The sequence below is a fragment of the Alligator sinensis genome, unplaced genomic scaffold (genome assembly GCF_000455745.1).
Source record: "Alligator sinensis unplaced genomic scaffold, ASM45574v1 scaffold1051_1, whole genome shotgun sequence".
In the NCBI taxonomy this organism is placed as follows: domain Eukaryota; kingdom Metazoa; phylum Chordata; order Crocodylia; family Alligatoridae; genus Alligator; species Alligator sinensis.
In genome coordinates, this window is record NW_005842473.1 from 705,096 (window position 1) to 729,317 (window position 24,222).

The following is a 24,222-nucleotide window of genomic DNA, read 5'->3' on the forward strand; positions in this document are numbered from 1 at the left end:
TCTTTCCCCATATACAGGCTGAAGTAACAGCCAGGGGTGAGTCCTTTCCATAACTTCTGTTCTGGTCCTGAGGTGGATTTCATGTCCCCAAACTACACTTCATCTACATATGGTCAGATTGCTTAATGTTATTGGGTAAAGTGATTAGCCCACTGCAAAAGCAAAATTTAATTGGAGGTTTCCCAGACCGTTGGCTTAGTTATTCATTAGCACTCAAGGGCTCTACATTTCCTCTGCATTAACTGTTGACTTTCACACATCAGTTGAGGCCATTTAACTAAATGCATATGTCAGCAGATTAGCTGAAAGTTAAAGATTTGGTGTTTTAATTCTGCCTAACAAAGGCCATTAATTTCTTGAGGCTGCATGCATTTAAGAGCTTGAAAGGTACATCTCTTCCAGCTCAGTCCCTGTAGTTCAATACCCATATTTTAGTTCAGCACAGAATGATTGCCATTGCTTGCTGTAAACAAATGATATTTTGTTCCTGGAATTCATTCATCACTACTAATTTTGTATCTGTATAGGCCCTTAATGTGACAGATGGAAAATTCGTGTTGGAGACTCTAGCAGGATGCATAGAATATAAACCTTTACTGGACATAGTAGCCAATGCTTTTTTTGTTCAAGATGGGAAGCGTTGCCTGTCTTCTGAGCGCAATCTGTATGTGGGTATGTATTCTTTTTAGTTAAATAATTCACTTTAACATACAACTTTAGAAAAGTCAAATACATGTTATTCAGATGATTCAAGTGTTGCTATTCGATTCCATGTTGTGCCCTAATGCTGTACAAAGTTCTGGTTCCTGCCCAGTGAGTTTTCAACCTACAGGCTAAACGCCATTGGTATTAAGGAAAGGTTTTGCATGAATAAGGGCTGCAGAATTTGGCCAAAGGTTAGATTGACAGTACAAAATTGACAGTATACAAAGTAACATCAGTAACTAGAAAAAATAATCCCCAGGTTGTGAATGAATCACCTTTAAAAGTGATTGTTTTTCTTCAAGGTCTTCTATTTATTCCCATGTATGGAATCTAGTCCCTCTAGCATCAATCTGCAAAACTATATAACCAAGTTACATCTGCTAGTGATGCAGGATTACTTACTCTAGGATGACATCAATAGATATAAAATAGTGCACCTGAGTTCCATTGCAAAGAGGTGAATTGAATTGTTTCTCATGGCGGTGAGCAGGTTAGCTTGTCCTATTGTTAGTTAGCCAGATTTAGATTAATCACCTAGGTGCCTCCTACTAGCCACTGCAGTTCTTAAAAATAAGGCATCTGGCCTCAGAATAATGATCCAAGTAGGCAGGGTTAGGTGCCTAGGACCTGCACACTGTCAATAGTGTCACTTGGGCACCAATGAAAAGCAAATCAGGATTATGTACCACAGCTCCCTCTATTCAAAATCAGGTGCTATGAAAGAGCAATTCAGAGAGCTTGGAGGTATGTAGAGGTAACCAATAGGGAACACTAAGCAGGCAGATGTGTTTAAACTCCTCATTCTTCCTCGGTGGTTATCCACTAAGCGGCCTACTTGAATGCAATAATTAGACCCGTTATTGTCCATACTGGACTCCGGCTCATGGAGTAAAAAATCTGTTGAATGCATTTGTGCAGGGTTATAGCAGTTATCTTCTCTATGCCTAACTTCTTCAGAATCAGAAGGAAGATTGGACGAGATACTGATAGCGTTAATGTGACATCAGCAGTATGGGCCCAAAGATCTTCTCCAAGTAACTATGGACCAGCTATTATGGGTCAATGAGCTTGCAAGCAGAACTATTATAGTAACACTTCTATACTGAAGTGCTACTGTTTAGAACTTGTTGATTTACGTGTTGGATGAACAATAACAGATAAACCCCATCACAAGTGTGAGTCCCTGTTGTGCTTTGAGAAACCCTAAAACAAAGCTTAGTGATGGCTTCTGTGAAGGTTTATTTAGCAGCTATTTCTGCCTATCACAGGTTTGGTAGAGACAAGCCTGTATTCTCTCATTCTCAGTTTTAGTTGCTTTCCCACCTTCTTCATCCTTGGACTTGAATCTCATGCTAACAGTGATCTCCAAGCCCTATCTTAAGCTTCCTTAGAACATCCTTCCAGACCAACCCGATTGCCTTTTATGACCAAGTAACTAAATCCTTGGATGATGGTGTCGCTGTGGACGTAGTCTTTCTGGACTTTAAGAAGGCCTTTGACACGGTCTCTCACCCCATCCTCATCAATAAATTAAGCGACTGCGGCATTGATGCCTGCGCAGTTGGATGGGTAAAATATTGGCTGATGGGGCGCACCCAGAGAGTAGTGGTGGACGGGTTGTACTCAACCTGGTGAGATGTGAGCAGTGGGGTACCCCAGGGCTCGGTCCTCGGGCTCACACTGTATAACATCTTCATCAGCAACTTGGACGAGGGGTTGGAAATCACGCTGTCCAAGTTTGCTGATGACACTAAGATGTGGAGCGAGGTGGACACACTTGAAGGGAGAGAGAGGCTGCAAATAGATTTAGACAAACTACAAAAGTGAGCAGATGAGAATAGGATGGGATTCAAAGTAGAGAAATGCAGGGTGCTGCACCTTGGGAGAAGGAATCCACAGCATACATACAGGCTGGGGAGTTCCCTTCTTGAAAGTACAGAGGCAGAAAGGGATCTTGGAGTCATTATTGACTCCAAGATGAACATGAACTGCCAATGCCAGACTGCAGCCAGCAAGGCCAGCTATACCTTGTCATGCATCCAAAGGTGCATCTCAAGCCGGTCCAGAGAAGTGATACTCCCCCTCTATGTGCCTTTAGTCAGGCCACAGTTGGAGTACTGCTTCCAGTACTGGGCACCACACTTCAAAAGGGATGTGGCCAGCCTGGAGAGGGTTCAGAGGAGGGCCATCCACTTGGTGAGAGGGCAGCAGGACAGGCCCTACGAGGAGGGACTGAAGGACCTGAACCTGTTCGGCCTCAGCAAGAGGAGGCTGAGGGGGGACCTGGTGGCTGCCTACAAGCTCATCAGGGGAGATCAACAGCAAATAGGCAGAGCCCTTTTCTTCCCAGCAGCACCTGGGGTGACGAGGAACAATGGTCATAAGCTGATGGAGAATAGGTTTAGGTTAGAGATCAGAAGGCAATATTTTACAGTTAGGTTGGCCAACATCTGGAACCAACTTCCCAGAGTCCTTGCCCCTACCTTGGGCAAATTCAAGAGGAGGTTGGATGATCACCTGTCTGGGGCCTTGTGAACCCAGCATTCATTCCTGCCTGTGGCACGGGGTCAGGCTAGATGATCTGTTCAGGTCCCTCCTGACCCTAGCTACTATGAAACTATCTATTTCTCACAAAGGCATTTCAATAATTATTTTCTCTATTAAGAGGGTTAGCAAATTCAGTGTCATTATGGCTTCTCTACCCTACACCAGAATATATAACAGCCTTTGGAAACTTTACCATAGCTTTATGCATGCCTAAGGTGGTCTCAATTTTTCACCCAGCCCAGTACATTTTCCCCTCCGTACCTAGCTCTATTCTCTTCTCCAGTTCCTTGTTTTTGTCTTCGGACTCCATGCCCATCCAGGGAACTTCATCTTATACCTTTTAGGTGTATAAAAATCCCTGTGTTATTACCCTATTTACTCAAATCTAAGACTAGGTTCCTCTTCCACCCTCACCCATTCAACATGAAGGGGGAGGGGGGAAAGCACACATACTGCATGCAAAAAAAAAAGCTTTGTCTTGGGTCTGAGTGTTGGGTCAGGGCAGGTGGCTGCTGTAGCTCCAACTCTCGGCCTGATCTGGGGCTGGAGCTAAACCTAGAGCCACCAACTGTTCTGGGCTGGGGCCAGGGCCATAGTTGCAGCCAACACTGCTGCTTGGCCAGAGCTGGGGTGGCCTGGAGCTACCACTGCTGCCTGGCTAGAACCAGAACTGGAGCCACTGTGTGCTCTGTGCCCTAGGCCAGAAACTGGAGCCACAGCTACCACACAGGGGACAGACAGGAAGGAGGAAGGGGGCAGCAGAAGGGGCAAGTAGCCAGGGAGCAGGCATCAAAGGGGTCAAATGGTGAAGGAAGGAGCAAGAGGGGGGAACCAGAAGGGTTTGGGGGAGACGCTGTTTCCCCTAGCCCCCACTGGCATAACAAGGAGTAATGGACACAAGTTGATGGAGAGGAGGTACAGATTGGACATCCGAAAAAACTACTTCACAGTTAGGGCGGCTAGGAGCTGGAACCAACTTCCAAGGGAGGTGGTGCTGGCCCCTACCCTGGGGATCTTTAAGAAGAGGCTGGATACCTACCTGGCTGGGGTCATTTGAGTCCCGTTTTTTGTTTAGGGTTCTTTTGTTGTTCTCCCGCCCTGGCGGGGGGTCGGGCTAGAAGATCTATTAGGTCCCTTCCGACCCTAAAACTATGAAACTATAAAACTAAGAGTCAGGCTGCTTGCTCCCCAACCCCCATATGCCTTGCCACCACTTTTTCTCCCCCAGCCCTGCTTTCCCCACTCCTTGCCCCCCTACCGCTGCTTTCCCCTTTATAATATTCCATGTGTATAATCTGCATCTTCTTGGATTTGGGTAAATACGGTACCCAGAAGGATTAATCCTTTCACAAAATCAGGATTTGTTACCTGTAAAGAAAGATGGAAGTTCAAGTCTTTAGTTAAGCAAACTTTCCTATTGGATTTAGAGAGAGTTGGTATTGTTACTCCTGAGCCAGAAAGCCAGTACCTCTTGTTTTAAAGACACACCCTGTCACCGCCACAGTTGACCCTGGGACTTGTAAAGCAGTAAAGTGGAATTCTGTTCATTTTTCATGACGTACCTAGTATTGGATTCATTGGACTTGGTATGGCACTCCACTTAGTAAAATGAGGAATTTCTCATCCATCTGTCCTCAGTCTAACAGGAATATTTCCTGTCAATCTGCCACAGAGTGGAAAAATCCAAAGGCTCTCAAGGAAGAAAGGAAAGTTGCTTACAGTAACTGTTGTTCTTTGAGAGTTGCCTTTTGAGCATTAACTCTGTATGCCTAATATCTTTATGCTACAGGACTCTGCAGGCCAGGGAGAAAAAACTGAGGCCATTGGAAATACACACCCTTATACTGCTGCTATCTGACAGCTGGCTCAGACCTTTCTGAACCAGCTAGTTTTGTAAAGACCAACACAGCTAACTACCTCTCTCTACCCTTATATAGACAAAGTGATGACAATTCTAGCATGAGAGCTTTCCTGCACTCTCCAGCAGTTTTGTTATGTAGTTCCACAGCCCATTGCTAGAGGCACTAATCCCATAAGGAACTCCCAGAGAACAATGGTTAGTCAAAAGTAATCCTACTTTGTACATTGAGATCAGGGGAAATTCTGCACACAGAGAGCTTGCAGTTCAGCCTTTAATGAGCCTTTATTTACTTCTGATCTTGTGCAGTATATCCCTGGTAGCATTACACAGAAAGACTTAGAAACATTCAGAGTGGAAAAGTCAGTAATAGCATTGCTGATAATTAAGTGATGATATATATTTTGCATATATGCAGTATCTTATAGCCTGAAATACTTTATGAATACTTACTAATCTTCACAACAGCCCTTTCAGATAGCCATTGGCCTATGTTCTCCTCTGGTATAACTCAAGGGAAGTTAATTGAGTTGTACCATAGAAAAGAATTTGGGTTTTTTTTTTCTTTTTCTCTTTTTTGCCACTTTATTTCTCATTAAACTGAAACAACAAAAGGCTACATGACTTGTCAAAGTTCACAGAGATCTGGAACAGAAGTTCCATAAAGCGGTTTGACCTAAATCAGTTAAGTCTGATACTACATCCAACCAGGTTTATCTTAAACCGGTTTTGACTATTTTGAAAGTAAATAATGTATACTGAACTTCTGTTCTGTTACACAGAACTAGTTTAAACCAGTTTCAGATCACTTGAACTGGTTATTGTGTAACTTCTGTCCCTAGCCAGAGGGAGTCAGTATAACAGCTAGAACAAAATGTAGAGTTCTAATCTGGCATTTCCTTTAAAGACAATGAAAGCGAAGTACTAGAGGCAGGAGGAAAAATGGCCACAACTTGTTGGAATGTATTATCCAGCAGTGCATGTTGTAGTACTGTTGCTTTGGTTTGGATTTCAAGATTTCAGTTGGTTTATTTATTATGTGTTAGTCGTAACCATTTATTACACCATTTTTATATGAGTAGCACGTGGAATACCGTAGTGGGGGAAGGAGAAGGCATCGTTTTCTAAATCAAGCGCTGAGTTATAACTTATTTTTTTTAATTATTTATTTCCTTGCTCGGTTGACAACTATACCCATTTTGCACCAGGTTTATTGCCCTAAAGCTTTATTAAAACATGGCCATGTTAGATGGAATTCCCAAAATGCTTGAGTGACTTGGGAGCACACATCTCCTTCACTATAAATAGAACATGTGTCTTTAAGTTGCTTAGACACTTTTGGAAATTCCACTGGTTTAACCTAACTTTGAATATGCACATTGATCTGGTTTAAACACCTTTTAATTGGGTGCATCTACATATGCATTAGTGTGCCTTTTCTAATGCACATTAAGTTTAGTACCTCCAATGTGAGGTACTAAATGAATGTGCATTAGGCTACACCAATGTGCAGTAGTTCATTTGCACACTTTTTTTTAGTGACAGGATGCACAGTAGACTATTTTACTGTGCATTAGCATAACATCATGGCTTCTTACATGATACTTTTAATGCACAGTAAAATAGTCTACTGTGGCATTTAAAGACAATGGGTGCATCTGTGTGTGCTTTAATGCAATGATAAGTTCTGATTATAGACAAGGGTAACACTAACTTCTAACATACTGCTGAGTGCAGCAAAGGAAATCAACTAGATTGCTACACTAAATGTAAACTTAAACTTCCATGATTCAAATTAATTGTTCATCCAGGCTTGCTTTAAAGAATACCTCATTGCCTGCATGTCTCTATCATAAACAAAAGGCCTGTGTTTTTCTGTGTCTAGAGCACATAAATTATTCCTTTCAGCTGAGTGTTTTTATAATTGGATTGGTAGGACTCGTCCTCTCAAATGCCTCCATTAATCACAGGAAGGGGGGGGCCCTTGAGGATTTTTCTTTATCAACAAGTTGAGAGCATAAAGGTCATTTGCTTAGATTTTCTAAGCTGCTTTTGACTCCCCTTGCCAAGCTTCATTGACACTTACATTATCAAAGCTGCTTATACTGGCTGTTGCTATGTGTGAGCAGATTTGAATTTTATAAAGCTTGTATGAGATGCATGTATATTCTGCTAAGACCGCTTAAATGTGTTGCCATGCAGATACACGGGATTGAAGACTCCACAACCACACATTGAGATGGCTACAGCATATTGGTCAGGATTTTCTGTTAGTTACCATGCTGTGGTGGCTCAAATACTGCAGTCTAGACAGTCTGATCAAACTGAGCTATGATTAACAGAAGATGGATATAATTCTTAGTTGTCCACAAGTTCTAGGAGCACCTTGGTTTTAAAGGACCACAGAAAAAACACAGAAATTTCTACCAGCTTCCATTTTATGGGGAATTTAACAGTTCCAAAAACTGGTATTGATCCAAAGCAGAATAAAAGCAAAGAAATTCAGGATTTCCTGAAAAATTGTAAATAGAGGAATGGTGTTCAGGTCAATCAAAACATTTCCTTTCACTTCTAACTTTTTCATTTCAAATTGTCTCACACAATGATTTTTGTAACAAAAGATCCTTTAGAAACAAAAGTCAAATATTTTGTTCTGAAAGTATCAAAACAGACGTGCTTAAATAATTTATTTTCTAAATGAAATTTTGTCAAAATCAGTCTGTTCCCAGAGACAGTCTGGGTTTAGAGGACATGGCAATTTCCAATGAAAATATGTTCTGTCAGAGAATTTTCAACCTCCTGACTCCTTTGTTCCCAGCACCTTGCCATCCTCCAAGTTCTGTTATTACGAGGCATAGAATATATACAGAAGCATAGCTTCAGTCCTGCAGACCTTCTGAAGTTTGCAAAAATGGATTTTGCAAGTAGGCAACCACTTAGCTGAAAGTGTTGCGAAGGAACCCATGGCCTTTAGGTAACTGGGACTGATCTGGATTTTGAAATTTGAGATCCTCAAACGCTGTACATGTTATGGAGCAGTGCCGATTCACAGCAGCTGTGGATCTTACTCTAAATAGGAAATACTTATCAAATCTGAGACTCCATAGTGATAACAACAAAACCGGGAGTGGGTGCGGGCTGCCCACTGTGGGCTTGGGCTCCTGCCCTGCTGCCCCCTTGGGGCCTCCGCAGCCTGGAGGGTGTGACCTGGCGCTGCAGAGCAGGGCTCCACAGGGATCTCCTTGCCGCTGCAAAGTCCACACTGCCCTGACAACACAGCCCCTGCCCTTGCGGCAGCAGTTGGGGCAGTGGCACAGGAATGGGGTTGTGCCTCTCACTGCTGCCATGTGCAAAGGTGATGTATTGCCACAGCAGCGCAGAGCTCACAGTGGCAAGCAGCTTTCCTGTGTGGCCCCACTGTTCCCTGCAGTGCTGGGTTGCACCCACTGGACTGCAGAGGCCTTGGGGAAGGGCAGCAGAGCAGGAGCCTGAGCCCACAGCAGGCAACCCACCCCACCCTCGCCCCACACACAGATCTGGGGGGCACCCACAGATCTGGGGTCCCCTTGCCTCCCTGGGAGTGTGCACCATGGCAGGGAGCCACCCCCTCCCCACCCCCACTTAACCCTACAGCAGGAAGGGGAGCTGGGCTCTGCTCCACTGCAGCAGCTGCTGCCTTCTGTTGGGGCCAGAGGGCTGTGGACCCAGGTTCCTGGCTCTGCAGCCCTGGCAGCTGGGGACCCCCTCTGGCAGGGCTGAGCTTCACAAGGCTGTGGGTTGGGGGAGAATGAGAGGCACCAGGAGGGAGTTGGGGGCAGTGAGGGGCATGAGCAAAGCCTGGTGGGGATTGAGGGGCCTTTCATTTTAATCACGGATATTTGGGTTTTTATCAGAGAATTTGTGATTAAAAATAATCGGAGAAAACCAGGATCCCAAACGGTAATATATCAGAATCCGAAAGGGTAATATATATAAATACATTCTGCTACATGTCACCAATTGTATTTTAAATATGTGGTTTTTTATAGTTATTTGTTATCTGGCCACTTTTCAACTGGAGGAGCTTGGTCTTCAGCAGTTCAGCAGAATTGTCAAATCTTTGGATGCTGCAAAAATGCATAAGGTAATAAAAGTAAGATGGTGTTAGCACAACTTTAAAAGGTAACCTGACACCATGTTTCCATAGTAATTGATTAATTATTTTTGTGTTGGTTGCATTTTGCTTTGATTATAGAAGTGTTAGTATTGCTTTTCCTTCTCTGAATTTTTCTGCTTCCAAGTTAATTTAAATGGAGAAACTAAAATGTTGTCTTTTGTTTAAGTTATGGGAAATCAATATTTTGCTCTTGAAAAACTGCTGCATTTCTGCAGGCATGCTCAGGTTATCCCACATGCAGCCAAAGATCACTTGCAACTGTGTTTACACCCTCTGAGAAAAATAAGTGGATTGCTTTGTGTAATTTGTACTGTCCTAGGTCGTGTGTGGCTTACAGGCTGCCTCAGGAATCTGCTCCTGGTTTCTTTTTCATTGTAAAGCAATAAAGGTAATAGGACATGGGATGTATCACAGGTAAGCTCTGATCACCCAGAGGTCTCTGGGGCCATCCATAATGCTGAAGTCTTGGCTAGGTGGCCTTTCAGTTCCTGTACAGAGGTGAATTCAGGGAACAGGCAAACTTCAGCTAACTGAAATATCAGATAACCAAGATGTCCCCGCACAGCATTTATGTTTATTGTCTGGCATGCTCATTTGAACCCTGATGCCTTTCCCATGAGTGTAGTTGCTACATGGAGGAGGGTGGGAGGGTAAGGTTGTTTTTAAAGGCACTTAGACTGCTTTGTTTTGATGTGCCTGCTTTGAAGCAGTTCCACTAATTCAGTTCATGGACAATAATAGTATATTTCACTAATTATTAGAAAAATACAAGAGAAGTGGCTAAGAGGATTATCATAATCTAATAGGAAAACAACAGCTCGTTGCAGAAAAGACTTTCCCTGATCCCTGTTTGTAACAGTTTCCTGGAAGAAACAAGTGGTTTGGACACTAGTTGAGCTCACTTAAATAGCAAAGATATTTTGTTTCGCAAAGCACCTTCTTTCTAATCATTATTAATTACCTCTCCATGACTCTACCTTCTTTACCTTAGATGGTTTGAGTGCCAGTGTCCTCAATACTCTTTTACTCCACGCACAGTTTTTCTGACCTTGAACATAATACATTTGTTCCATAAAGGAATGTGTAGCATTGGGTGACTTTCTGCACCTGCTCTTCTGTTTCTTTTGGCATGCAGTTCTTCCTACCTGTGTCTTTTTCAGGCCCTTGTCACGTTAGAATCTTGGTTTTCACCTTTTGCATGAAATGAGACTCTTTGTTTCCACACTGCTAGATTCTGTGAATGCACCTGCAGCAGTGGATTTAGAAGCAGCAGTTTGTCCCCCAGCAACAGGGACTAAAACAGCAGAAGGCAGATTTGCAGCTGTAGCAACAGCAGGAGGTTGACAGACAGAATTCGAAGACACTCTTTCAGGATGCTGACATGTAGACAACGTACCAGAACTATCCTTTTTTTTTTTAGCTGAGATGCAAAACAATAATTTGTGTATATTACCAAAGTAGATTTTATCTTTGTCTGATGCAGATAAAGATATTTTTCTGCAGACCATGGGTCCATTTGTGTGACTTAATCATGCAAGATAGGGCTCCATATTTGTAAACACTACAAAAGACAGGGCTTCCCTTAAGGCTTATACAGGGCTGGATGTTTTGATAAAGACAAAGATTAGAGAAACTGCACACATCAGTCCAAATACAAAATTGTTAGATCTATAAATGTATTATTAAGAGAAGTTTCAAGAGTTGGTTATGGTCATGTATGTATAAGTTCAAAACTTGCATCCTCACTGAATTACTCTCAAAATCACAAGCCTATAGGTTGCAACCTTGGTCCTGTTTGTGTTCTTATTATCTGAATTATTCTCATCCTTTTGTGAGCAAATATAGGGCTTGTACATTACAGCAAAGAACAAAAGACCACCACTATGAACCAAAGGAATTATTTTTATAACTCTTCATTTGTATGGCATCTTCCCATTTTGCTGATTCAGCCTTGTCTACCAATAACTGCTCTAAATGAAAGTACCCCATATCTAATATTATAGACTGCACGTGAAGTGATAACCAATAGTCAAGGTTGGCTAGTACTTCACATTATTAGACTCTGTCTTCACTAGAAAAATTCAGTGATCTTGCTCAACTTCAGCTGATTGGGCTGAATTTTTGAGCCCAGATGTCTATTTCAGGTTGGATATTTTTGGAATGTTTCAGCAGAAATGTATCAGCTGATTGAGAGATCTGATTACATAGTATTTTTTTCCCACCCATTAAAAAAATTACAGCTGCTTCAAGAGAAACTCCATCTTAGAGTTTCTCTTTGGCTTAGAGCAAAGACTTAATATTTGACCAGGAGTTCATCCTGATGTCAGGGAGAGGCATTGGATTGCTCCTCAGGGGGAAAAAAATCATTTGACAACATTTTAAGTTTTATGAAGAATCTCAGTTAGGACATACTTGGTAGAGACTCGCTAGATTTCAGCAGGTACATTCTCCAAAGATAGTTTGTCCTTGACATGCTCCATCCATTCTTATGACCAGATTGCATCACGGCCACTGAACAATTAACAATTTCATAGACATTAGAGGCTGGAAGGGACCCAGAGTAGGTACTTGCACCACCTCTTTTGTTCCGGACTCTGTACACAAACACCGTAAAGAACTTTTTTCTTATATGCGGTCTAAATTGGCCTTCCTGGAGTTTATGGCTGTTAGACCTTGTTATCCCTTGTAAAGCTCTGAGCAGCTGTTTTCCCAGGTCCTGATGTACCCCTCTTATATAATTATAGGCTGCCACCAAGTCCCCCCTGAGCCTTCTCTTCTCCAGACTGAGTCGTCCCAAGTCCCTCAGCCTCTCCTCATACGGCTTTCCCTCCAGGCCTTGGATCATATGGCCATCGGACCGTATGATGAGCAATCCTGGAGCTGAACAGATTCCTGACTGGAGGTAGAACTAAAAGGCAGTGTAGATTTTGGAGAAAGTGAAATTAAATGACAAACTAAGGGTAGGAAAGTGGGTCAAGGAGCCAGGAAAGAGAATGAGGTTGAAAGAGGAGTCTAAGGAAGGGAGGAAAGCTATGACTTAAGACGTTCCAATCAGGAGACCAAAATTGGCTATAATAGAAACTGGGATGAAGATAGGCAATCCTAGAAATGAAGACTGGGACTCACCAGAAAAGTCCCTTCTACTCTGTCTTCTAAGCAGAATAAACAACAGGTCTGTCACTTTTTAGGAGATTTTTACAGTAAGGAACAATGGCCACTCAGAATAGCAGATGATAGGTACTATAACATAAAAATACAAAAAATTACTGGTAACGAGGATCCTACCTACTAACAAGCAGCCAAAAAGGACAAGGGAAATGCAAAGGAATGTTTCTCATGACTCAAATTTGGTAACTGATCTACAGGACATAAGTTCCCATTGTAAAAGAATGAAAAAATGTGCTATAGTTTCAGGAGGCTACATTCTTCCCACACTTCCTTTCTGGGCAGCTCTGACATTAATGATCAAAGCCAAAATCGTGGACTTTGGCTCGGATAGGGTTTAACTCAGAGATGGTGGCTGGCAACCCCTAGAATGTGTTGCAAAGAGAAGCTTTCAAATCTTTCTCTGGCATGTTGCACACGGAGCTTCTGTAGTACACCACTAGTTGACATTTCTTGGCTGTCTGTGAGGACTGAACAATGGTGACTGAAATGTATCTCACAGTAGCAATTACCAAAGTATACATATCAGAACTGTATATTTGCAGATACAGATTTTGTTAACTACATAATTACCATAATTTGTTACCTAATAGAACACAAAGTGTTAATGACCAATTTGTAATTGGAATAGCAGCAGGAAGCCTCCAGAGACAATAACCACCTGTTAAGACAGCAGTCAGAAAACCATGAACAAGAAGCTGCTGGCAACTCAAGAACAATAGTTATTAAAAGTCAATTTATATGGACTGAATTTAAAAAAAATCTTTATTAGGTGGCTATGGATCAGGTTTGATCTTTGCTTAGTATTTATTATTGCTTCAGTAACTGCAAGCACGTCACAAGGTCTGTGCCCTGGTCAGAGATTGCTGAAACAGCAATAACTCAGAGACAGTAGCATGTGGCATTACAGTGCACAATTGATTGCTTCTTGTTAGGGTGGTCTGGGTTGTGTGCAGAGAAGATAAAGGATTGAGGAATGGGAGGAGGAAAATATTGCATCTTCTGCATCACAGAGGAGGATGCAGACCAGTGGCTTGAAGCTGAAGCAAAGTAAATTTAGAGTGCATATCTGGAAGAACTTCTTCACTATGGCTGCTTACAGATGTCACAAAGCAAAACAAAACAGTGCTTTACTTGCAGCTCAGTGCACCCTCACACCAAGAACAGCTCATGCCCAGAAGAGTCATCACATTAGTTTGACCCAACTCGCCCAACATCTGTATAGATGGCACGCTTCAGCAGGGCTTTTTGGCCCTTCTGTCTAATAGCTGATGGAAGCAGATATTAGACAAAAGCACCATAGAGCCCTGTTGAAGCACCCAGTATATACAGATGCTAGGGAGTCAGGTTGAACTAACATGCTTCTTCTTCCAGTAAAGTACTGGTTCTGTGTTTTTATTCGTGTCTATCAGCATGATTGTGAGAATAGTGAAGCAGTGGAATAGACTGCCTAGGGAAGTTGTGGACTCCCCATCACTAGAGGTTTTCAAGAAGAGTTTCCCCAGCCTCTGGTTGGGGATGATCTAGACAGAGCTATGCCTATTTTCTACCATGGGTATTTCTCATGCTTCTAGATTTTGATCGTTTCCTGCCCACCCCCCCCTTTTCTGTTGTATGTGTCAGGGTGTTCTTAAGTCTCCCCAGAGGCATTGGGTGTTGGCTACAGCTAAGGCTGGGGATTTCAACCAGGTGTGCCAATTCTCTTGCTAGGAACATAACCAGAGGTTCCTGGCTACAGGGTCTTGCTCCTCTGCTCAGGGTCAGACCACTTCCCATATTTGGGGTCTGGAAGGAATTTTACCCCATGGTCAGATGGGTATGGACTGTGCAGGGGTTTGGTCTTCCTCTGTAGTGGGGGGCATGGCCCTCTATCTCTTCAGCATATTGACAACACTATACAGAAGCAGGATATTAGCTGTCACAGTTCCCCTGCTTTACCTGTGGCACATTAGGGTGTTAGGTCTGTGTTAAGTCACTGTTGAGGGTAGTCTTATGTCGAGTTTAGATGATGGTTTATATAGGCTGGTTTGGATAGGCAGGGGTTGGATTAGACCTCTGGAGGAACCGTCCACCCCTACTTCTCTATGACCCTATGATACTATGAAAGGAGCAGCAGTCCTTTTCTGGGGATTTAAATCCCTCCCCTGCCCCCACCCCTCTGGCACTCAGTAGCACCTCTCCACCCATCCCCACAACTCTCCCACCCATCATATTTGATCATACCAAATAGCAATCTCCTAGTTCAATGGGAATATATCAATTAATTGTGCTAAAAACATCAGTGTGATATACCTGCTTCACTAAGTTAAAATCATTGTATTAGAGAAGTTAGTTGTTTTCCAGATGCAAACTCTTGTATCTTAATAATATTGTTGTGTTTTGAAAATAAATTTACAATGCATCTGAAAATCATTGTGCTCTGACAACAGAGATGCTTTTCAGGCTACAGAGATTTTTCTGACCTACTGATATCTCGCAATGTAAGGCTGAAAGACATGAGGTTACTACAACCAAATTGAGATGAACCTGCAAATGTCAAGGCATATTTTCATTTCAATTAAAGTGTAAGGTGTTGAGAGTATTTGTAAGAAAAATGGTGTAATTTGTAAGAAGAGCTGTATAATGTTAGTTCAAGTCTCCAGTTCATTATATTTGAAAGAAGTAATTTATTTTTAGTTTCTTAGATTCTTCTTCAGTGTCTTAAATTTAAATACCTGGATAAAAGATGAATGGAGTCAAATATATGATTCACCTTATGTGAAGGAAAATTGGATTGATCCATTGCTAAGGTAAGCAGCAAATAGTCCGTCTCTGTGCATTTGAAAGTTGAAATATGATATCATGGTAAAAGATACATTTTCAGATGGGTCTTTCTTCTTCACAGCATGTTAACTTCTGTAAAGCTATACAGCGTACTGCTGCTCTTGTTGAAGTAAATTTCAAACTCTCATTAGCCTCAACAAGAGCAAGCAGGCCTTTTAATTTTCCTTTAAGCAAAGGTCCATGGAGCTAAGAAAAGTTCTCTCTCAGATGTTGCACACTAGTTTTTCAGTCCAGTGGAGTACATAATTTGAAACTGGAAGATACAACATTCAAATCAGATTGAAGTCAAAGGCTTTAACCATCTTGTGGAGTTAGACTGTGCTCTAGCAAAACGCTTAAGCTGTGTGTCTTTAAGCACATGAGTAATCCATTCGATTTCAATGAAACTACTCATATGCTTGAAGCTGTGGCTGGGTCATGGCTTTATGACTGCCTGCATCCTTTTTTTTATTTAACCAAGTTTAGTGGGTATTCTAACATGGGTACATCTATACTGCAGCTGGGACGTGTGACTGCAAGACTGGTAGGTATATCTATACTGGCTTTCATTTATCTAGCTTAAGTTGATAAATGAAAGTTAGTAAGTTCACAGTATCAGTGAAGTATACAGCCTAATAATAACCAAGTATATACCCACAGTCCTTGGCAGGCTTTTACAGCCCACTGTGAAGTCTGTTTCTTCACAGTCTTAGTATTATTGTAACCCCGGGTGGTTAGGTCACAGCTACTTTCAGCATACCTGGGCTGCAGTCATACTTCCCTCGTGCAGTGTAGACATACCAGTAGATGAAAGCATATTATGAAATGTTTTGGCTGAAGCAGAGTTTAAAACATGTTCTAACAATGTGTGAAATTAATAAACTTCAGTTTTGGTGGTGCCAAAATAGTGATGGCAGTGGTGCAGTTCTGTCTCAAAATACACATACATCTCTAATAAGGTCACTAGGAGTTGGCAGTGCATGTGTGAGGGCAGAACTTGGCCCAGTATATTCCCAGAATAGTGATTCAAAATACAGTGTCTCCTTACAGAAATAAGTACATTTTTTAAAAATCTCCCTTCATTTGCAATCATAGATATAAGAATTTGGCCCAAAGGGTTGACTTATGTCAGTGTAAAGGGGTGTTAAAGTGAGTGTCCTCAAGGATCTTTTTTATGCTATTAAAATGGTCTCACTATAAATAAGAAGTGGGGCTATTATTATTGTTTAAACCCCATATCCTGCTTTCCAAAACCATCCCCTTTTCTGCATATGCAGCAAAGCTCAATCCTGTATCTTTTGCTGAGGCGAAACTCTCATTGGAATCGGAATAGCGTGAATAAGGAGTGCAGGGGTGGGCATGTGTGTAGCAGCACCCACATAAGTACAAAAGGATTAAAAGTGCTGCTTGCAGTAAGCATGCCTGGCTTACTATTGAGAGCTGCTCAGGAACATTTACAAGCCACTTTTGCTTAGGAAATGACCTGCATCAAGGGGCTGTATGGGCAATCATCAGTTGAATCAAGTCAGCAGCTTCAAATGTTTTAAATGTATTTTTGTTTTTGGTTTCACTGAAATTAATGGAGGAATTCCACCACCTTCAGTGGGGTTTGGTTTACTGCCAGAAGTCCATGATTGGCCTCACCCCAGAATTACAGCACAATCTAAGATTCTGCAGCCCATTTTCCACTGTCATTGGGAGAACTGAATCATGGGAGTAAAACCCCATTACACTTCCCTTCTCTAACATAAGCATTTCAGGAACACAGCAGGACATCATTTTCCTGTTGATTTGAGTAGCTGTGGACACATCAAAGGTTTGCATTCTGTTGTTATAGAGGTGCTATAAAACAGAAAAACTAGTGAAGAATGCATAAAGATAATGGCATCTGATGAACTTCTTATAGAAAGAAGGCAAGGGATAAATTGAGATCATGTTTTTTCACTGCATTGAGGCTGTTAGGGTTTTCAAATTAATGCACACTTGCATAATTCAGTGTCTGAGTAATTGCATGTGAGATAGTAATGCTTGCTGCAAATATTTGTCCCTGAGCTTTGAAAGTTTTAATCTTCATATAGGCCAAAATAAATCCAAAAACCTAAACTATAGTGCATGTCACCTTTTCTTTTATGGATTCCTTTATTCACATAAATTATTTGTCTTCCTAGTTTTTGATAAAATGAAATTATGCTGTGAGACTGATATATTAACTCTGTCAGACAGACAAAACAGTATTACTTAGACCATTGTTTGTCTTTATTCTTTTTCTTTGTACCTACTTTGCTTATGATAACCATCTCTGTTGACTTACTGTCTGACACTGTTGCAAAATGAGCTTGCAATGTGTTTGCTTAATCTGCAAAAATTACAGTTATTTCACTACTAGTATTTCAAAATAGACTATCTTTTGTCAAGAACTAAGGTAATATTTTCATTTGAGAGCCACAGCCTGTGAAACTAAATCATGGTACAAATGAATGTAATCAATTCAGTTAAAAGGGAATCAACAGAACTGCCAAATTATTATAGTATTTGTCTCAATGCCACCGTTGGATATTGCATGATTATGGAATGATACAAGAGAAAACGGAAAAATGAGGTTTAAAAATCTTTTTTTTTCTTTGTTTAAAGATGGCAGCCAAAAATACAGCAATTAATTGAGCAACTTGCTGATAAGTTAGATAATCATGTTACTACTGTAAAGTCTTCAACAGTCACTGAACCAAAGGAGTTTAATTTGACCATTCCCAAGCCCCGGGCCATTCCAATACCTGAGCCAATACCATTACAGGAGAGGACTCAACCTGTAAGTGTTTTTATTCTCTTGAGAACGTTAAACTGTATGTGTTCATATATGCACTTAAGCATTTAATTAAATTAACAGTTTTTTCCATAGTTATTTGAATTTAAGATCTGAAGAAAACCTACTAATGTTGATAGAACAACAAGAAGAATGGGTCTGATGCCTAGAGTTATGGAGGAAATCCATTTGTATAGAATATTTCATTACTGTTATTAGGTGTTTTCTGAGATACTGCCCTACAGCAGGACAAAAGGAAAGCAAAAGGGTAACTTTTACAGCAGCTGTTCCCAATGTTGGGGTTGCGACCCGATTTGGGGTTGCAATGATAAAAAATGGGGTCATGCACTGCCAGGGAGGGAGGCATGGGGGGAATGTGCCTCCCAGATCTTTGCATGGGATGGGGGTGGATGTGGGCTTCCTGCTGCAGGCTTGGGGCTTGCTGCCCTCCTCCCGGGGCCTCCGCAGCCCAGTAGGCAGGATGTGGTGCGGGAGGGTAGGGAGGCTCGGTGCCACTGCTGGGAGCCCCACGCCAGCTATGCAACAGCGGAGCACACGACTCTGAACCGCAGCTGATAGGCGGGCAGGGGGCACCTCATCATGGCAGTAGCACTGAGACCCCCTACCCACCCACACTGAGTCCTGCCCTCTGGGCTGCAGAAGCCCCGGGGGAGGGCAGTAGTACAGGGAGCCATGAGCCCACAGTGGGCAGCCCACATCCTCCCTGCTCACCAATGGGCTCCACTCTGGCCATGCTGCCTGTGGGGGGAGAGAGAAGAGGGGAACTGGGCTCTGTGTTCTGCTCCAGCTGCAGTAGCTGCCATCTGCCGTGGGTGGGGGGCTCAGGTGCTGCTGGCAGGAGCAGGGCACTGCAGGCCCTGGTCCCATAGCCCTGGCAGCTGGAGGCTCCCACCAGCAGGGCTGGGGGCTGCAGGTCATAAGTGAGGGGCACTGGCAGGATCAGGGGCTTAGGATGGGGAGTGATGGGCATCTGGGGGAGTGGGAGGGCTGCAGGTTGTGAGTGAGGGCCCAACCTGAGGAAATGGCGTTGTTCTGATGAAAAGTTTGGGAAGCACTGTCTTACAGGTCACAAACAGACATTAATTTCTAGCAGCAAGAGATTTCCACCACACTAGAAATCTTTCTAAGAGAAGGAGCATGCAAGTGTTCAGCTTACCTCTCCCCTGCTCTCAATGCCATCACCAAATCAGGGTGATCCACATCTGGGGAAGAGGTAGGAAGCAGTGGCTGCTCCATTACTGCCAGTCCCTAGGGAGAGAGAGAAGCACCTCGGAAAGACTCACCAGACCTTCCCCAGATTGGAGTCTGGGGAATGGGTGGGGAACAGCCTCCTCCATTCTGCTACAGGTCTCAGAGCAGAGTGGAGGGGGCAGTGGGAAAAGCCCACAGCCTGTTGCCCAAGCCAGGCAGCCTGCTGCCCCTGTTCCCACCTGGACCAATGTGGGAGGGGACTGGAGCAGTGGGGCAAAGCTCTGCACACTCTTCAGACTAGAGACCCTGCTGTGGGTAAGCAAGGGGAGCATTACCCTGTTGCTCCTCTCCCCTCCTGGACCAGAACTAGAGGGGAGTGTACAAGCGTTCAGGAGAGTGTCTGTTTTCATTCCATCCAGGAAGAGCACACACCAACTGCTGAAGCTTCCTTAGCCTGACGAAGGGTTTTTGAACCCGAAAGCTTGCTTAATAACTATTCTCCAACCATTTGGGTTGGTCTAATAAAAGATATCAAATTCACCCAAGGAACCTTGTCTGCCTATGTCTCAGGGAAGACCTTTCAGGTTGACGTCTGAAAGATCTTTTCTCCTGGAGGGAGTATGTTTCCTCTGGAAGAAATCAAATGAACACTTGTATACTCATAGTTTCTGCCAAGAGAGTGGTGATTCTCCTGGTAGAAATATGATGTCTTTATGTAGCCACAGTTGTATGTGCCTTTGGAAAATCTCAAGAAAAGCAAGTTTGAGGCAGATGCTGCTCCCAGACACTTTAATAAGTGGGTTATTTTTCTTTGGAAGATAATATATAGGTACAGATTAGAAAAGAACCATCACATTGTGACTTTTATAAGAATATATAACTCTGATCCTTCTCCCACTAAAGTAAATGGCAAAGTTCCCAGAAATATCAACGGAAGCAAGATGGCTTCCAGATTTGCAGCTTATCCTCAAGTGTAAAATTTCATTGCTTACATTGCAAAATTTTCACCTTAATGCTAACGTTTAGTATTTAATATATAGCGCTTGCATCCAGAGAAGACTAGAGATTTTTCTCTGAGAGCCTACCTCTGTTATCTTACCCACTATGCTTACTTCCATGAGTAAGAATCTAATTTCATTTACACTGCCACAAATCTTGGGGGATACCATGGACTTTAATGGGGCTGTTTGGTTAATTCTAACAGGATTTGGACCAAGCTTTCTAACATTTGCTCAATGAAGATTCCATGATTGTTCATTGTTAGATGTATAAGCAAAGCTGTTCAGGAGCTCCATCTCTGTCTATTATCTACAACTTTTTATTAGCACATTAGTTCTAAATAATATGTGTTGAATGCTCATGGAAATCCTTTCTGTTTTTTGGGTGGTTGTGCAATTTAGCGGCAGCACAGTGTAGAGTTAATGGGACTTCACACTGAAATAGCTAAATACGGGGTTCTGAAAAAATGCATTTATGAACTGCTTACTGAGCGCAGAAATGAGTCACGGTTCCGCCAGCTGGGCACCTTTAGGCTGCACTTTTCCTCCTAGAACAATGTTGCCATAATGTACATTCATGTTTTGAAACTCATTTGCATTGCAAGAATTATACTGAACTTTGTTTTAAATTACAAGTCTGCCAAATTGTCAAAGTGTTCACAAGAACCGAATACCATTGGCACAGTTTGAGCAGATAGCCTGCTACCTTCTGCATGTATCTCTACAAATTTGCCTTCCACCCTGTTAATCACCACTGTTGGTTTATTTCACAAGCCCATCCAAACTAAAGACTGCTAATTATATTGAATTGTGTAGTTGTTTTGCAGACACAGACAAGTCTCCCCCAAAAGCCAGACTGAGACCATAGTATTAATTTATTTTATAAATTGCATCAGATTTATTTGGCCCCACTCAGCCAACCCAGACTGCAGGACAGGGGTGAGAAAAATGTGACCACAGCTTCTGGACAGGCTGGTATATGATGAGAAGTTGTGCATAAATGGATGGCACAGACAGAAATAAGTCTCTACATGCTGTATCCTGCATGCTGCTGCAAAATCTTGTCCTGCCACCTCATGTGAGGCTACTGGTTGCACAGGAGATGAGTTTCTTGTCATTAGGCAGGCTGCCTGGCTTGTATCAGGCTTGGGTGGAATATTGGGGCCAGAGCCAGTAGGAGGCATAGTTACTGGTGGACTTTGATACAATTGTCTGGATTTGCGTGGGAGCGTCTGGACTTTGAGCAGTTGTACAAGCTCTGGCTATGAGTGAGCAAGTGCACTTGTGTGGTAAAATGTATTCTTTTGATTCACAGGATAGAACTTTAGGCCAGTGTGCCACAGTCTCAACCAGGATGCCCCAGTCCTTTTAAGAAATGCAGAACTCTAAAACTCCTGGTTCAGAAATTATACCATATATTAGACCAAACAAGGCATTGTAAAAAAAATTATCTTTTTCTGCAAGCTTTTGAGCGCACATGCCTTTCCTCACACTGAGGGAAAATTAAAGATGGTACAAAGTCCCCATAGATAGAAAATAAACTTCATTTTTGCACAAAGGAAGCTGAAGGTGGAAGTCTGTTCCTCTGGGTCCATGAGAGTGTCTTTTGAGTTGCTCTTTGATGTGCAGATAAGGCAGGATTTCTTCCCCGGTGGTATCAGATGGCAGAAAAGCAGGGTTGTATAGAAATCTTTCTTGTTGTTCAGCAATGAAGCTTAAATACAAAAATGGGCTAAAATTTGGCATCTTCCATGTCTCAGGGATGTATTTGGTAGCTGTGTTGGGAGACCACATGTTGGGAGACCAATAGATCCCTGAAACATGGAAGATGCTAAACTTTAGCCAATTTTTGTATTTAAGCTTCATTGCTGAACAACAAGGAAGATTTCTACACCTCCCCGCCTTTCTGCCACCTGAAACTACCCGGGAAGGAATCCTGCCTGATCTGCACATCAAAGAGTAACTCACAAAGACACTGTCATGGACCCAGAGTGTTTGAACAGACTTCCACCTTATTTTCTACCTATGAGGACTTTGTACCATGTTTAATTTTTCCTGAGCCTGAGGAAGGGCGTGTGAGCCCGAAAGTTTGCAGAAAAAGATATTTTTTTGCAATTTCTTAGTTGGTCTAATAAAAGGTATCCTCTCTGAACCAAGAATTCTAGAGTTCTGCATTTCTTTTTGTCTCCAGACCAACACAGCTACCAAATACATCCCTGAAACAATCCTTTTAAGGGTGTCATGGAATATTAGACAGGCAAGGACTTCTTCTTAGGCTGATAGCTTTTATTGGACAAGATTCTGAATGTAAGACATTTTCTCTCAGGTCTCTGATTTATAGGAAGCTAGGTACAGCAAGTTAAGTACAGCATAAGGAAGGGATTCTGAGAAGTTCTGAGGTGTAGCCAGCACATAATTAGCAAAAGAAAAGCTGATTACTGGGAGATCAAGGCCTATCAAAATGGGGAATGGGGAGCTTAACTTGCCCTTTTGCACTGAGGGCTAAGTTACTGTGGTCTATCTTCCACTTACTGTAAGCTAAAAGCATGCAAATGGGCACTTACCGTGGAGCGACTGACACTCAGTAAATCCCACCCCCCTTACCTTTTTACCCTGCAGTAAATATGTCCAGACCTTCAGGGTCTAAGCAGCATAGAGGAGGAAGGGCGATGGCAGGGTGGTGCACATGCCTTCCCCTTTTTCCCTGATCTCAGACTGCAATTACAAAAAGATCTTGTTTAATTTATAGAGTTAATGAAGTCATGACCTCTTGGCCAGAAGATCATAATTTTTTGTCTCCGTCCTCATCTCTACAGCCCTGTCATTCACAAAAGCAGGATCCACAAGGAAAAAATAGTGCTTTAGGTTGGGTTTTCAGAAAACCCAGGGGAGCTTAGTGCCTAACTTTCATTATAATGTTCAACGAGATTTAGAAGCCTATACCCCCTATGCAAATTTGAAAATACCAGCCAAGTCTTACAGTTCTATTTAACCTACTACTTTTATTATTGGGGCTAGATGTGGTAGTGATAATGTTTTGCAATCATTGTATCTTTAGATTTGTCTGAGAAATTGTCATGTAAATAGAAAATACGTTCAACCCTGATAAATTGTAACTCCACTGGTTTTGCACTTGGGCCAAATTTAGCACAATCTTCACAGGTTTTCCTTGGCCTTTAACTGTATTTCCATTTATTTTTTTAAAATGACAAAATGAATGAAGCTGCCTTGGCCAACAGAAAGGCTTTTGGGTAATGTATTGATAATGTAATTCTTGAACTCTATAATCTCTTTGTGTAAAAAAAAAAATAAATAAATAAAAAAAAATAGAGGCCCTTAATACAGCAAACATAATAGTAAGCCTTCCCTATCTCACTTGAGTAAGTTTTAAAGAAATACAAATGTTCACTGATAAAGTTGAAAAGTGTTTGTTTATCACATTGCGTTCTAGAAATTTTCTTCCTCCTTTAGGACTGTGGCATTGTCTGGTTGCTATCCAAAATAAGGCATTGCTGTTTGCAAGCATATGTTAGCAGTAAATAAAATTTGGTGTTGCCTTAGAAAACATTTTCATGTTTTGTTTTGAAAGACATCCATGCTAAGCCCCTAACGTACTAGCCTATGTTGATGATTGTCCAGAGCTGCATTCCTGTAAGGGGCAGTTCTAGGAAAGTTTGCATCTCAAGGAGCACACTGGTTTCACAGTTCATTAGAACAGGGCCAGCAACCTACAGCCTACAGGACAGATCCAACCTGCAAAGAGATTTTTTCCAGCTCATGAAGCTGAAGGCAGTGGCATCTCACAGTACACTTTGCAGCAAGGGGAACCAGCAGTAATCGCTGGTAAGGGAAACGGTGGTAGTGGCCAAGTCGCACATGGCAGCCTGCCTGAGGACCGAGCTGTGTAAATTCAACCCATCATTATTAAAGGGTTACTGACCCCTGCACTAGACAGATGCATCCAACTGCTCCCTTCTGC

At 42.3% G+C, this 24,222-nt stretch overlaps 1 protein-coding gene across 3 annotated transcripts in view; it reads left to right on the forward strand.

Annotated features, from left to right (window-relative positions):
- Positions 1–24,222, forward strand: part of CFAP99 (cilia and flagella associated protein 99) — a 110,206-nt gene that overhangs the window by 27,682 nt on the left and 58,302 nt on the right. For all 3 annotated transcript variants that reach the window (XM_025212587.1, XM_025212588.1, XM_014523300.2), the window contains exons 2-5: positions 528–672; positions 9,139–9,233; positions 15,108–15,220; positions 17,865–18,039. In XM_025212587.1, the coding sequence (XP_025068372.1) occupies positions 528–672; positions 9,139–9,233; positions 15,108–15,220; positions 17,865–18,039 (528 nt within the window). The remainder of the gene's footprint in view (positions 1–527; positions 673–9,138; positions 9,234–15,107; positions 15,221–17,864; positions 18,040–24,222) is intronic.